This window comes from Haematobia irritans, chromosome 4, assembly GCF_050003625.1.
Source record: "Haematobia irritans isolate KBUSLIRL chromosome 4, ASM5000362v1, whole genome shotgun sequence".
In the NCBI taxonomy this organism is placed as follows: domain Eukaryota; kingdom Metazoa; phylum Arthropoda; class Insecta; order Diptera; family Muscidae; genus Haematobia; species Haematobia irritans.
In genome coordinates this window covers 119,492,626-119,507,492 of record NC_134400.1, presented here as the reverse complement: position 1 = coordinate 119,507,492, position 14,867 = coordinate 119,492,626, and the positions used below count along the sequence as shown (strand labels likewise).

At 33.7% G+C, this 14,867-nt stretch overlaps 2 protein-coding genes and 2 long non-coding RNA genes across 6 annotated transcripts in view; 1 reads left to right on the top strand and 3 right to left on the bottom strand.

Annotated features, from left to right (window-relative positions):
- Positions 1–3,868: 3,868 nt before the first annotated feature.
- LOC142236079 (uncharacterized) lies at positions 3,869–5,190 on the bottom strand. 2 transcript variants are annotated; one of them, XR_012721894.1, is made up of 3 exons: positions 4,879–5,190; positions 4,673–4,814; positions 3,869–4,418 (listed from the first exon to the last, which is right to left on the bottom strand). It is a non-coding gene; the product is annotated as an uncharacterized LOC142236079 (long non-coding RNA). The 2 variants fall into 2 exon arrangements; XR_012721895.1 differs by having other exon boundaries at positions 4,709–4,814.
- Positions 5,191–6,721: 1,531 nt separating this feature from the next.
- Positions 6,722–9,228, bottom strand: LOC142236314 (kinesin heavy chain-like). The gene is made up of 3 exons (XM_075307574.1): positions 8,841–9,228; positions 8,645–8,766; positions 6,722–8,204 (listed from the first exon to the last, which is right to left on the bottom strand). The coding sequence occupies exons 2-3, from the start codon at positions 8,645–8,647 to the stop codon at positions 7,734–7,736; spliced, it is 474 nt and encodes a 157-aa protein (XP_075163689.1). The 5' UTR covers positions 8,648–8,766; positions 8,841–9,228; the 3' UTR covers positions 6,722–7,733.
- Positions 9,229–9,763: 535 nt separating this feature from the next.
- On the bottom strand, positions 9,764–10,558 carry LOC142232751 (uncharacterized). Of its 2 annotated transcripts, none has more exons than XR_012721193.1 (3): positions 10,461–10,558; positions 10,133–10,389; positions 9,764–10,055 (listed from the first exon to the last, which is right to left on the bottom strand). It is a non-coding gene; the product is annotated as an uncharacterized LOC142232751 (long non-coding RNA). The 2 variants fall into 2 exon arrangements; XR_012721194.1 differs by having other exon boundaries at positions 10,133–10,376.
- Positions 10,019–14,867, top strand: part of blot (solute carrier family member bloated tubules) — a 228,339-nt gene continuing 223,490 nt past the window's right edge. The window contains exon 1 of the mRNA XM_075303413.1: positions 10,019–10,157. The gene's annotated coding sequence lies outside the window, so the exon portion shown is untranslated. The remainder of the gene's footprint in view (positions 10,158–14,867) is intronic.

The window sequence follows — 14,867 nt, the reverse complement described above, 5'->3', positions numbered from 1 at the left end:
GAACATCAACCATCGTTTTGCACCTATTTATGTTAATACTTTAAATATTTGAAACTTCGTTTATATCGAATCTTGTTAACCTTGTTTTTCAAATACAGTGATACCGTAAACCACCAAATTATGTCTTACCTGTAGTCTGATTCACTTTGTTTTAAATCGTCACCAAGACAAAATGAAATCTCCATTTCATCATTCTTCGATTCTTGTTGCGATATCTCATGGTGGAGATTAATCCTGAGAAGGATATATTAGGTTAGGTTGGGTTAGGTTAGGTTAGATTATGTGGCAGCCCGATGTATCAGGCTCACTTAGACTATTCAGTCCATTGTAATACCACAGTGGTGAACTTCTCTCTTATCACTGAGTGCTGCCCGATTCCATATTAAGCTCAATGACAAAAGATATATTAAAGTAAACGGCAAAAGAAGCTAAAAGATCTTACAACACATACACTGATCTTACCATTTATTTGGAGGCGTGATTTTGCTATGTTTTGATAATATTAATGGTAGAGCTCTTGGGAGCAATGAGCTATATTTACCACCACTTCTTATTATGTCTCCTGCTAAAAAATGTTCCTCGCATATAAATTGCGACGAATTCAGAGAAATGGAACAGGCTTGGCTCCAGCTAGACCGCCTTTGCTCGTCAATGGGCACTTTAAAAAACGATCCACTTGCCCCATCGTCTCTTTTGCCACAAATACGACATTTCCGCATTTTTTTCTTTTTAAATCTTTCTCTCTTTCACACAAAATAAAACAAACCAGAATTCGTTGCTTGTATGAATATATTTTCTTTTATTTTATCCAATCTTTGTTACACAAATGAATTCAATAGAAATTACAACAACAAAAACACAAAAACACAACTGACAGGAATGTTCTGTCAAAATAAAAAAATTGCAATCAGCTGGCTACTGATTCTACCTTTTAAGTGTACCCTGTTTTGACAGAACATTCCTGTCAGTTGTGTTTTTGTGTTTTTGTTGTTGTAATTTCTATTGAATTCATTTGTGTAACAAAGATTGGATAAAATAAAAGAAAATATATTCATACAAGCAACGAATTCTGGTTTGTTTTATTTTGTGTGAAAGAGAGAAAGATTTAAAAAGAAAAAAATGCGGAAATGTCGTATTTGTGGCAAAAGAGACGATGGGGCAAGTGGATCGTTTTTTAAAGTGCCCATTGACGAGCAAAGGCGGTCTAGCTGGAGCCAAGCCTGTTCCATTTCTCTGAATTCGTCGCAATTTATATGCGAGGAACATTTTTTAGCAGGAGACATAATAAGAAGTGGTGGTAAATATAGCTCATTGCTCCCAAGAGCTCTACCATTAATATTATCAAAACATAGCAAAATCACGCCTCCAAATAAATGGTAAGATCAGTGTATGTGTTGTAAGATCTTTTAGCTTCTTTTGCCGTTTACTTTAATATATCTTTTGTCATTGAGCTTAATATGGAATCGGGCAGCACTCAGTGATAAGAGAGAAGTTCACCACTGTGGTATTACAATGGACTGAATAGTCTAAGTGAGCCTGATACATCGGGCTGCCACATAATCTAACCTAACCTAACCCAACCTAACCTAATATATCCTTCTCAGGATTAATCTCCACCATGAGATATCGCAACAAGAATCGAAGAATGATGAAATGGAGATTTCATTTTGTCTTGGTGACGATTTAAAACAAAGTGAATCAGACTACAGGTAAGACATAATTTGGTGGTTTACGGTATCACTGTATTTGAAAAACAAGGTTAACAAGATTCGATATAAACGAAGTTTCAAATATTTAAAGTATTAACATAAATAGGTGCAAAACGATGGTTGATGTTCAAACGCAGACGAATTGGAGTTTCGGAAATAAAGAAACGCAGACTGAGTATGCTAATATTTAGTTTTTAAGTTCAATCATTTTAATTCCTATTATATATTTAGATCTATTGAATTTTTTTCTAAAATGTATAAAAAACAATTAGAAAGCCAGAAACTAATTAAAAAACTATCTATTGAAAATTCTGATTTGCGAATCCAATTAAAAGAGACAAGCACAGTTATGGAGACTGTACGAAAAATTTTCTCTGAAGGCCAGATAAGGAGGATAATATCACCATCGACTATACATTGGGATTGGGACGACATTGCTAATGCACTATGCCTGCACGCAGCAGGCCCAAGGGCATACAATCATTTGTATAGCAAAGGATTTCCTCTGCCTAGTGTATCTACCCTTCAGAGATGGTGTCGAAAGATTCCGATAACCGAGGGTATAATGGCGCCTGCCATAGATTTCATGAAGCATGCCACAGGAATGTCGGACATCGATAAAATATGTGTAATAGATTTCGATGAAATGAAAATAATGCAAACATATGAGCACGATGCCATGGAAGACCTCGTTAGAAAACCCTCAAACTACGTACAAGTAGTTATGGTTCGCGGTCTCATAGGGAAGTCGTGGAAGCAACCTATATTTTTTGACTTTGACTGCAAAATGACTAAGGAACTTTTATTCTCAATAATAAGTACCCTTGGTGAATCCGGTTACCCCGTCGTTGGAATCGTATCTGATATGGGCGGAGCTAATAGAGGTCTTTGGGCCAGTTTGGGCATATCTGAAGGTACTTTTTTCTTTTGCTATACTTAATCTGTAGAAACCCGTATGCAACATAAATAAAACATAATATTTTAATTAAACCAATATATTATTAAACCTTTTTTAGATAAATCATGGTTTTCAAATCCTATTAACGCCAATGAAAAAGTTTTTGTGTTTGCCGATGTTCCTCACCTTTTGAAGCTTATACGGAATCACTTTGTAGATACCGGTTTGGTCATCAACGGAAATATTCTTGGTACAAGAACAATTGACAATTTATTGGAGGTGACGTCAACAAGCGATTTATCTATAACACACAAAATAACGAACGAGCACATTACCCTTGTCGGACCAGGTAATGATTATTGTAACGACATTTCAACAAAATTAACTCTCAACTGAATTTTTATAGCACGACAGAAAGTTAAATTAGCTTCACAACTTTTTTCGAATACCACTGCAAATGCCATCCGACGCTGTCATTCCTTAGGCTTCAGTGTATATCAAGCGGAAGAAACTGCTGACTTTATACAACTCGTTAACGACTGGTTTGACGTGATGAATTCATCCATTACAACATTCAATTACCCCGGAAAGGTACGTTTTAAATATTAAAGATTAAAAACATATTTTGTAATATTAATCCTACGTACTAAGTTCGAGTTTAGCCGCTAAAATGAAAAATAAATATATAAACCAGAAACAAAATACATATTTTTTGCTAATATTGTTATAACTTGAGAGGTAATGATCCCAAGCAATATTTGAAAAAGTATTTTCTCCCTTAAAATGGTTATTGAAGAAAAATAAACGTTAAAAATGACCGTTTTAGCGCGGTGAAGCGATCTTAATACCGGATTGTATCCAAAAAATGTTATCCTACATTGACAAATTAAATATAATATCTTTATATTTAATTAAATAATCAAATTAAATATAACCCAATAAACACAAACGTTTGAAAAATGCTAAATTTCAACAATTTTTCAAATATTTTTTCAAAGGATTAGGGTAATATTCAAGTTGAGAAATTGTTGAGAAAATCGCGTTCTCAACAAAAAACAGACATTACCCTCAACAGTAAAATTCGATACAATAGCAATAATTTCTCAAGTGTTATCCTCAAATTGAAATGCATCGCTACTCAATAATTTGTCAAACAATTTTCGATGCGAGTCAAATTCAAAATTAACATCGTTGCAAATACTTTTCAACCTAAATTTGTATGAATGATATCCCCACTTCAAATTGAAAGTCAAAGCCAAAATTCTATGAATTGTGTATAATTTATTCATTTTCATCAAAATAAAATATATAATAATACACTACACTACATAATACACTACAATACCAATTGATAAATAATAATCTTATTAAACATATCAACAAATAAGAACAAAGAAAAAAAAAACAAACAAACAACAAAACTTTAAATATCTTAAACATTATTAGTAAACACTTTTGCATTGATAATTCGATTTCCTTCCTTTTGGTGTCATAAAACAGCATTAAAATTTATTAACATGCGGTCAATTTGAAATTAGGAACGTACTGGACCGGGTGTTAGAATTGATTTCCAGCAGAAGGAATTCACAAAATATCCATTTTAAACTGATAATAGCATATGAATTAAACTGACGATGTGATGCACATTTTCATCCAGAAGTTGTTGATTTCAACAATTTGTTGTTTTTAACAATTTTATTGGTTGCACTTGTAATGTTTCTGGAAACTTTTTCTTGTCGATAAGCCACTCATTTTTCATTGGTCAGCTTCTTAATGTTTGCAAGAATGTAGCATCCAAAGATTTTGGTTTTCTGCAAAGAGATTTAAATTTAGTGACTTCTCTAAAGGTGGGTATTAAGTTCGAGTTTTTTCACTAAAGTGAAAACTAAAACAGTAAAAAAAGGTATAAAATTATACATATTTGTTGCAGATTTTATAATAACTGGATAGGGAATAGCCCAAAGCAAGTTTTCACAAAGTTTGTATTCCTTAAAAAGTATTATTAAAGAAAAGTAATCGTGAAAAAATGGCGATTTTAGTGGCTAAACTCGAACTTAATACTCACCTTAAAGTGTTGATTTAATTTTTCATATTGACGTACCAATTATTATAAACTATTTGAAACAGATCCAGTTAATTGTCCACCATTTTTTCACCGGTCAGCTTTTTAATGTTTTCAAGAACGTATAATCCATAATTTTAGTTTTCTGCAAAGAGATATACATTTAGTGACTTCCTTAAAGTTTTATTTAATTTTTTATTTTCACTCACCTATTTTTATAAACTATTTGGTTATTTGTCTAAAATTTTCCATTTTTTTATTTCTTGCAATTGACCACGAACTTCGTTGCACAAATAAGTATTGAAAACCACATGGTTTTTTCGTTGCATTTTAGGGTAGTGTTTTGTCAAAGTTTTCTCATATTATCTTCAACAACTTTTCAAAGATTTCGTCAACATTTTGCCAAATTGGAAGTAATTCGCAAACAATTTAAAGATGTATTGAAGATGAGCTATTTCAAGTCAAGTTGAATTTATGTTGAAAATTATATTTACCCTCAAACTGAAAAGTTGTTGCATTTGAAAAACGCTCATCCTGTGTTTATTGGGAATATTCAATATAATATCTTTACTTTTTTCAATGTGGGTCATACACTTTAATTTAAAGGAACCATTTGGGCTTAAACTTGATGTCCAAATGGAAACACTTAATCGTGTAAGCGCTTTGATGTCAAAGCCTATTATTCCCAACAAAAAATCTATTGAACATTTTCAAAAAGGAATTTTAATTTCGAACGCATCATTGATAATGCTGTATAATTACCTGCAGCAGAAATTTGAAATAAAATACATCCTCACCAATAGACTAAATCAGGATATACTGGAGCATCTTTTTGGAGCTTTACGGAGCAAAGGTGGCCTCAATGACCATCCTTCTCCCAAACAATTCAAATACAGATTGCGGAAATATCTCTTAGGTATCGTATATAAAGAAATATATAATATTTTTTTTTAAAAATTTTATTGTCAGCGAGAAATACAGAGCACTTGAGCGCAACAGGAAATGTTGAACCGGACAATACCGAATGGTTAAAGTCAGTTCATCAGACGCCGACGATACAAATGTCCCCTTCGGATTTCGAGGCTGTGGAAGAAATTTCTGATGACACGACTTCTGATATGGCGGATCTAGAAAGTGAGACATTCGATGATATTGGACTCCTCACAGATGATGCTTTGGAATATGTATCAGGATACATTATCAAAAAACTTAATCTGCAAGAATCCGAAAGCCAGGAAAATACATCAACATGGGTTGATATGGTGTCCAAAGGAAGCCTCAAGAAGCCATCTGCTAGTTTTATAAATGGTATAAAAGAGCTTGAACAAGTCTTTTACGCTGTAAATGGTAAGGAAATAGACCATAACAAGAATTTGCAATCTCGTCTATTTAAAAAGAGTAAAAATGTTGCCATTTCCGATAAAGTTAAAAAATTCTTCTTTAAATGCCGAATGCATTTTAGAGTGAGACACTTAAATAAATGCCTTAAAATACGCAAAGCGAAACAAAAATTGTGGAATAAAAGAAAATTCAAAAAAAATTTTAAATAAATGAAATTAAATTTATTGATTCATAAATTAAAGGAAAAAAGTACATTTTATTTTGTTAAAACTAACGTTAATTTATGATCTTTACATTTGAAATGTGTTTCCACTATGCCAGTGGTTTTGACGCGCGTGCGCAACAAATCCTGCTGTGTGGGTACATAATTCGGTGATATACGATCTCTAGTGAGAATATTGATAAATATATTGAAAATACGTTGAAAATGAGTATTTTCAAATGCTTGGCCTGAGAATTCATTCAAATCCCAGCAAAAAAAGAGCATCCAAAAAAGTAGTCGCTTTAGCACACTCAGCCACAAACGCCATTGAACACGATGCATCAAAACGTCTATTCAAATGTTTGTGATCCGAACCTAATATGACACCACGGCATGACATTCTAACTACTTCCTGAGATGTTCTTTATTATTATGAATGAAAAAATAAAGAACGCTGGTTCAAATCTCACCAACAGCAATTTTTTTGATAAAATATATTTCTAGAAAAATATTTTTTATGTTATACATCGTTTTTATTTTGGGCGTATATTTTTGTATAAAAATATATTTTTCCATTAAAAATCAACAAAAAATTAAAAATTATCGTAATTTGCAAACCCTTCTCAAAAGAACTTCCATGGAAGTGAAAAAGTCAAACGGCACAGGTCCAAATCCCAGCGGGGATGAATTGAAATGAAACAGGGCATAAATATTTTTGGAAACTAAAGAAACAGGATTATTCTTATTTTGAACAGTATTATTTTATGCTTATGTCCACCACACAATATTATTTTTTCCATCTACCTCAGGTTCATTGTTATCGTAATTTACTTCATACGCGTCTTCACACTCCTGATTATTATGATGGTTAACTTCGCGCTGCCTTTTCAAAACACGACTTCTGTTTTCGGGTTCAGTCTTTGGCTTGCGCATTGTTGGAACCAATGAAAGGCAAACCGATACATCACCATCACTTTGTTTACCGTTGGAACACTTGGTGGACGCCGAATCTTCAGAAATTCGTTTTAATCCATCAAATTTGTTTATAACTAATTTCTGTTCCTTCGTTAACTCTTTGGGACTGGGTGTATATTGCGGTAGTTTTTTTCCTTCAACTTTGTTGACCAGTCGAGGACTCTTCTGTGGCTCATATTCAATTTTTTATCATTCGTCTTATTGTGGTCGTTATCACTGTAGTCATCATCATCCATTGAATCTGTAGTAAATGTATTTTCTTTTTGTATGAGCTTGTCCGGATCTAATTAATTTCACTTCGCGTAGAAAGTGATTACGCATATGTTTCCATTTATGTTGAACCACGTCCACTTTAGCTTCTTTCTCTTCTTCCGTAAATGAATCACATAAATCTGGATTTGTTAAACTTTCGGCCACCTACATCCACAATTGCATTTTAATTTGACAAACATTCTTTTCCTCTGTTGGTTAAGCTACTTTTTTTATTTTTTGATTTTGTAGATTCTCTTGTTTCACATTGATCAAGAATACTGAATGGGAACATGCTCATTCATGTCTGCAATCGCGAGAAAAATGATTCGATTTTCCTTCTTTGATAACCTCGAACACATCTTCCGTTGATGATACAAATCTCTCCGTAGCACCTTTAACATACGGCACACGATTCTTGTCTTCGGGTACGCTCAAATTAATCTTGGATACATCCAGTAAATCACATATTTTGTCCATATAGATTTCATAATATGAGACCTTAATGTGAAATTCCAAATTCATTTCCATCGTATAGATACGATTGAAAATATTATAGACAATATGTGGAATGATACCCTGTTTAGCTGAGTCACCAATAACACCGTCCATGGTATGTGTTTTACCCGAAGATGTTTGACCATATGCAAAAATGGTACCGTTGTAACCGGCCAAAACATCGGTGACAATTGATTTAGCCGCTTCATTGTAGGCTTTTTCTTGCGATGCATTCGGTTTGAAGACTTTGTCGAAAAGATAAACTTTACCCTGTAAATATTGGAGAAAAGTTACGAGGATTAGAATGTGACTGTTATGAATATTAAAAAATAATATTTTCGTTCCCTTCAAATGCGATATATGCTCGAGCTTAAGATATGTTTTGCACAAAAAAATTTAAATTTCAGACACATCATATAAACACACATCAATGACCGTAGTCGGGACTTCCTCGGGGTGGTATATGAAGAATATGCAACTTAATTATCACAAAAATATAATAAAAAGGATGGTCTATATGGCGAACATATGTTTTCAATGGACCAACGCGAATTTTCCCGTCCCTTTCGACGGTGGGGGCCACATCGAAACAGAAGGTTGCAACACTTGCCACTTGAGCCAAAAATATTCTACCAAAATAACAAAAATAATCTACCAAAATAACACAACAAAGCGAGAAATACTTATGACTTGCTTTTTGTCACGCATACCATCCAAATGTGAGTATAACATCCCCATTATTAATCTTTTTCTGCATCATAGAATTGATGGCTTGGACAGCCTTTCCGATTTGATTCTCAATGTAAGTATTGATGAACATAAAAAGTTTTTCCTTTAAAATAACAAATAGCTCATTGGTAACATGACCTTTGGTTGTGCTTTTATGAATATTTATATGAACATTACCTCAGATTCCGGCTTTATCATGTGGCAATTGCATAAGTACTTCTTTTAACTTTTTATGAGCATTAATCACCGAATCTGCAAGCGTACGACATTTCTACAAATAATCCACACCATTACTCAATAGTGATTCCATACTACGGGCAAATTTCTTTTTAGGTGGTGTCTCGAAATCCTGAATAACCTATGTGAAGAAAAAAATCTTAGAAATGTGAATGGACAAATATTTTCATATTTTCATTGCATTCAAAAATGCCACCATCTTGCATTTGATCCCACAACAGTACGTTTAATTTTCTGCAACCAAAGGTTTAAAAGCAGGATGTTTTCATTTAAAGAACAATACAAATACAAATTAATTTCACAACTACGGTAATCATCTGGATGTGACAGAAGCAATTACAAACAAACACATTGACAGTTGTTGTTTTTGTCCTAGTGATTTTACCTTTCTAAGTGTACACTGTGTCAAAATAAAAAAATTGCAATCAGCTGGCTACTGATTCTACCTTTTAAGTGTACCCTGCACTTGCCCCATCGTCTCTTTTGCCACAAATACGACATTTCCGCATTTTTTTCTTTTTAAATCTTTCTCTCTTTCACACAAAATAAAACAAACCAGAATTCGTTGCTTGTATGAATATATTTTCTTTTATTTTATCCAATCTTTGTTACACAAATGAATTCAATAGAAATTACAACAACAAAAACACAAAAACACAACTGACAGGAATGTTCTGTCAAAATAAAAAAATTGCAATCAGCTGGCTACTGATTCTACCTTTTAAGTGTACCCTGGTCACAGCCACGGATGATAAAAGCGGAGCGGGCGCTAACAGCTGTGTGACCCGTCATGAGCTCTTCTCTTCTCTTTTTGTTCGTTTTGTTTTGCCTATGAATAAAATTTACAGCAAAAACGACAAATGTTAAGAAGACCCAACCGGAATAGTTCCAATTAGCGATTAATAAAAATGTTTATTTAAATTTCATTGTTTGTGGTCAATGTTTCGGTTGTGCAAACGAGACGAAAGTGCAAATGATAAAAAGAGGATAAAACCACAGTTAATGTTTATTGGTGGAGTGTTTGAGATCAACTGCAAATTCTGGAACATAGGCCGATAGGGAATTTAAAAAGAATAAAAGTGATCTGTCCTTAGCCTTTGTTTGTGGTGTTAGTGTATGTCTGGTAACAACATCAAGATTTTCTAAATATTCTTCCTGGTTCGCGAATTAAAAACCAAAAACAAAAAGAAATAAAAGAAGAATTCACTTTATAACTGAAAAACAAAACTTACCATCTTGAAAAGAAAACGGAATAATGTAAGTACCGAATCGGGTTCGAAGATCCTTAGAAGAATAATTGCCTCTTCATATAATGATATCCATTTCTTTGAATATCGGTTGTTGATCGATGGTTCATGTTGTTGGTTGGATATTATTATTCCTTGTTTGTGTTTAGCCTACCCGAAAACGTGTTCGACAAGTTTTTGGTAAATTCTCTTCGGAGAGCAATCGCCACATTAGGTCGAATGTTTACACCTAAAAAATAAAACTAAATACATAAATACGAGTAAATAATCAATGGAGATAAATTAATAATATTCTTGAGGAAGTATATACGACCATATTTTTTGTGTTGTGCAAATATTTTGTATTGATTCATAAGACAAACACGTGCGGGAGTATTCTAAATTTCAGAATCCATTTACTTTTGCTGTGACCATTGCTCTCACTCTCTACATATGTACATACATATGTATTATAATGTCTATGACGGCACGAATATAATCTGCCGTTATTTTTTCCAGTGCAATGTTTTTTCAGCGGATCCATACTACACCCAAAGAAATTTGTTAGTAGGGACAGCTTAAAAGTCTGCTAAAACAGCAGAAAGTCTGCTGAAAAAGGGACAGCAGTCACTGTTTGCTGAAATAGCAAACATTTCCTGCTATTTTTAAGCTCGATTACACTAAAACATGTTTTATTTTGGCTAAAACAAATAAACATTTCAACTTAAAACAATATTTTATGAACATCTATAGTATTTGACCAAAAATTTGAATATTTATGGAATTGAGGCTAACAGCAAACAAAATGTTTGCTGATCGTATTTAGGAACTTTGTAAGTATATTACTGTGCAAAAATATACCAAAAACTACTTTTGGTTCTTAAATATGCTTTGGGGAAAATTTTATAACCTAAACATTTTATAAGTTGTTGTTCATTAGGCCCTGAAGTACAAAAATATAACAGCAAACATCGACTGCTGTTTTTAGCAGACTTTTTTCTATGAGTGTACTATCTTTCTAAAAAATAAGTTTATCATTCCGTTTGTAACACATCGAATTATCGATTTCCGCTTATATTCAGTGTTAGTCAGGGTGAAATTCTAAGACGATATAACGGTTTCCGTGTGTCTGTTATATGGTAATCACTATGACCTCATATAACCTATCTCCCGATTTGACTACTTGAAGTCGCAATGTGTACTCTCTCAAAAAATCGCTTCTCTAACATATGTCTTAAACATACACTGAAAAAATATTGTCGTGAGGCCAAAGATTTCATTTCCTTAAAATATGAATGCAAATTTTGCTTAACATAGAAGACGCATTTCTCTAATATAAAGGTTTTTTCCTGCTCCAAAAGTCAATAAACTTTTCAATGATGTCGTATTGTCCTTATAATTAAGTGATTTGACTTAAAAATTGGTATCATAATCAGGGCCGTCTTTAACCTTTTAGAGGTCCTGGGCATATTAGTATAATGGGGCCCTTATGACTATTTTGTTATAATAAAACAAGTAAGGAAAGTCTAAAGTCGGGCGGTGCCGACTATATTATACCCTGCACCACTTTGTAGATCTAAAGTTTCGATACCATATCACATCCGTCAAATGTGTTGGGTGCTATATATAAAGGTTTGTCCCAAAAACATACATTTAAATATCACTCGATGTGGACAGAATTTGACAGACATTTACAAAATCTATAGACTCAAAATTTAAGTTGGCTAATGCACTAGGGTAGAACACAATGTTAGTAAAAAATATGGAAAACATTTAAATCTGAAGCAATTTTAAGGAAACTTCGCAAAAGTTTATTTATGATTTATCGCTCGATATGTATGTATTAGAAGTTTAGGAAATTAGAGTCATTTTTACAACTTTTCGACTAATCAGTGGCGATTTAACAAAGAAAATGTTGGTATTTTGACCATTTTTGTCGAAATCAGAAAAACATATATATGGAAGCTATATCTAAATCTGAACCGATTTCAACCAAATTTGGCACGCATAGCTACAATGCTAAATCTACTCCCTGTGCAAAACTTCAACCAAATTGGGCCAAAACTCAGGCTTCTGGGGCCATATAAGTCCATATCGGGCGAAAGATATATGGGAGCTATATCTAAATCTGAACCGATTTCAATCAAATTTTGCACACTTGATTATAATACTAATTGTACTCCTAGTGCAAAATTTCAACCAAATTCGGCCAAAAATCTGGCTTTTGGGGCCATATAAGTCCATATCGGGCGAAAGATATATATGGGAGCTATATCTAAATCTGAACCGATTTCAATCAAATTTTGCACACTTGACTATACGACTTAGTGTTATGTTTGTACAGAATTTCAAGCAAATCGGTACAAAACTCTGGCTGCTGGGTCCATATTAGTGCATATCGGGCGAAAGATATATATAGGAGCTATATCTAAATCTGAACCGCTTTCTTCCAAAATCAATAGGGTTCTCTTCTGACCCAAATTAGGAACATGTGCCAAATTTGAAGGCGATTGGACTTAAATTGCGGCCTAGACTTTGATCACAAAAATGTGTTCACAGACAGACGGACGGACAGAGGGACGGACAGACGAACATGGTTATATCGACTCAGGGACCCACCCTGAGTATTATGGCCAAAGACACCATGTGTCTATCTCGTCTCCTTCTGGGTGTTACAAACATATGCACTAACTTATAATACCCTGTTCCACAGTGTGGCGCAGGGTATAAAAAATTAAACAAGGTTTTTATTGCTACTCGCATTAAGCGGATAGATAAATGTAATATTTGCCACAAACGTAACTCCCTTAGCATTCACAGATTAGTGATTAACAATATATGGAAGAATTAAAGGAATTTCAGTTTATTAATTCTTTTGTAAGAAATACGACTTTGAATATTCCACTGAAAACTGGTAAGGATATAGAGGATGCCATAGAAACCTTAACAAATGTTTTATACTCTGCGTCGAGTGTATCACTCCACAGAGAATGGAAAATAACACCTCCATTTCCAGCATTTCACTTGAATTAAGAAAGCTTATCAAAGAAAAGAGAAAACTGCGAAAAATATGGAAAAATACCAGATGTCCCAGTGATAGAACAAACCTCGATCGGGTTTCGAATCAGCAAAAACTGAAAATGCAAAAAGAGAAACAACATTCAATGGACTTCTTTTTGCAAAATTTAGGTCCCTCAGAAAATAGTGATTATAATCTCTGGAAAGCTACGAAACATATCGCACATCCTAAAAAGAGCAATGGTCCCATTAAAATCCGAAGGGAGGATGGTGTAGAACAGAACAAAGCAAAGTTGATGCATTTAAAGAACATCTTGAGCAAACCTTCACCCCTTTCTCATTTTCCAGCGATGCTGACAATGCAAATATTACAGATTTTCTCGATACTCCATGTCGATTAGTCTGTTGCCTATATTCTCCAAATTATTTGAAAAACTTTTTAAAAAGCGATTAACACCTATACTAGAAAAATTAGACTTAATTCCTGAACATCAATTTGGATTTCGGAACCATCATGGAACTCCAGAGCAATGTCACCGAGTTGCCAATTTTATACGAGATTCGCTTGAGAGGAAGTTATACTGTGCTGCTGCATTTTTGGATGTAAAACAAGCTTTTGATCGGGTTTGGCATCAGGGCTTACTATTTAAACTAAAACGATCACTACCAGCTCCGTTTTATTTAATTCTTAAATCGTATCTTGATGAGAGGAACTTTTTTGTATGCTTTAATGAAACTTCCTCTGAGTTTGGCAGAATGAATTCAGGAGTTCCACAAGGAAGTGTATTGGGGCCAGTTCTTTATACAGTTTATACGGCTGATATGCCAACCAATAACAATATATTAACTGGAACCTATGCGAATGACACTGCTATTTTGGCTAAGAGCAAAACATCCAGCCATGCAACTGCTTTAGTTTAAGGTGAATTGAACCGTATCTATGACTGGTGTATGAAGTGGAATATTATGTTGAATGCTGAAAAATCTACTCATGTCACATTTACTCTTAGGTTGGATGATAGTAGACATTTGTTTTTAAACAGGAGCATTATTCCCAAAGCAGACAGTGTCAAATATTTGGGCCTTCACTTTGATAAAAAAAAACTTAACTGGAAAGATCATGTCGTTGCCAAGACGAAGCAGTTAGATTATAAGCTAAAGAAAATGTATTGGCTATTGGGAAAACGTTCAAAATTATCAAAATAATGCTGCATAAAGCAATTCTGAAACCGATATGGACTTATGGCATCCAAATATGGGGGACAACCAGTAAATCAAATATCAGGATTCTGCAGCGATTTCAATCAAAAACTTTAAGGTTAATGACCGATGCACCCTGGTTTGTGAGGAACAATACTCTACACAGAGATCTTGGAATTCCATTGTTGGACGATGAAGTAAAACGCTACAGTTCGCGATACTTAGCTCGTCTAAGTAATCATTCCAACATACTTGCTATAACTCTACTTGAAGGCACTGACGAGGTGAAGAGGCTGAAGAGACATCATATTCTTGATTTACCATACACAAAATAATTAGTTAAGATATATGGAGTACTTTGTCGAGTTTGCTGGAACTCGATGCACAGTCAATGTGAATAGTTATAACATTTGCTTATTGTTTTGTTGAAAATAGATTGGAAATAAATGAATAAAATGAAAAAAAAAAATACGAAAAATTAGGAACAAAGGTAGAATTAAAAATTTTTAATAATAATCGATCG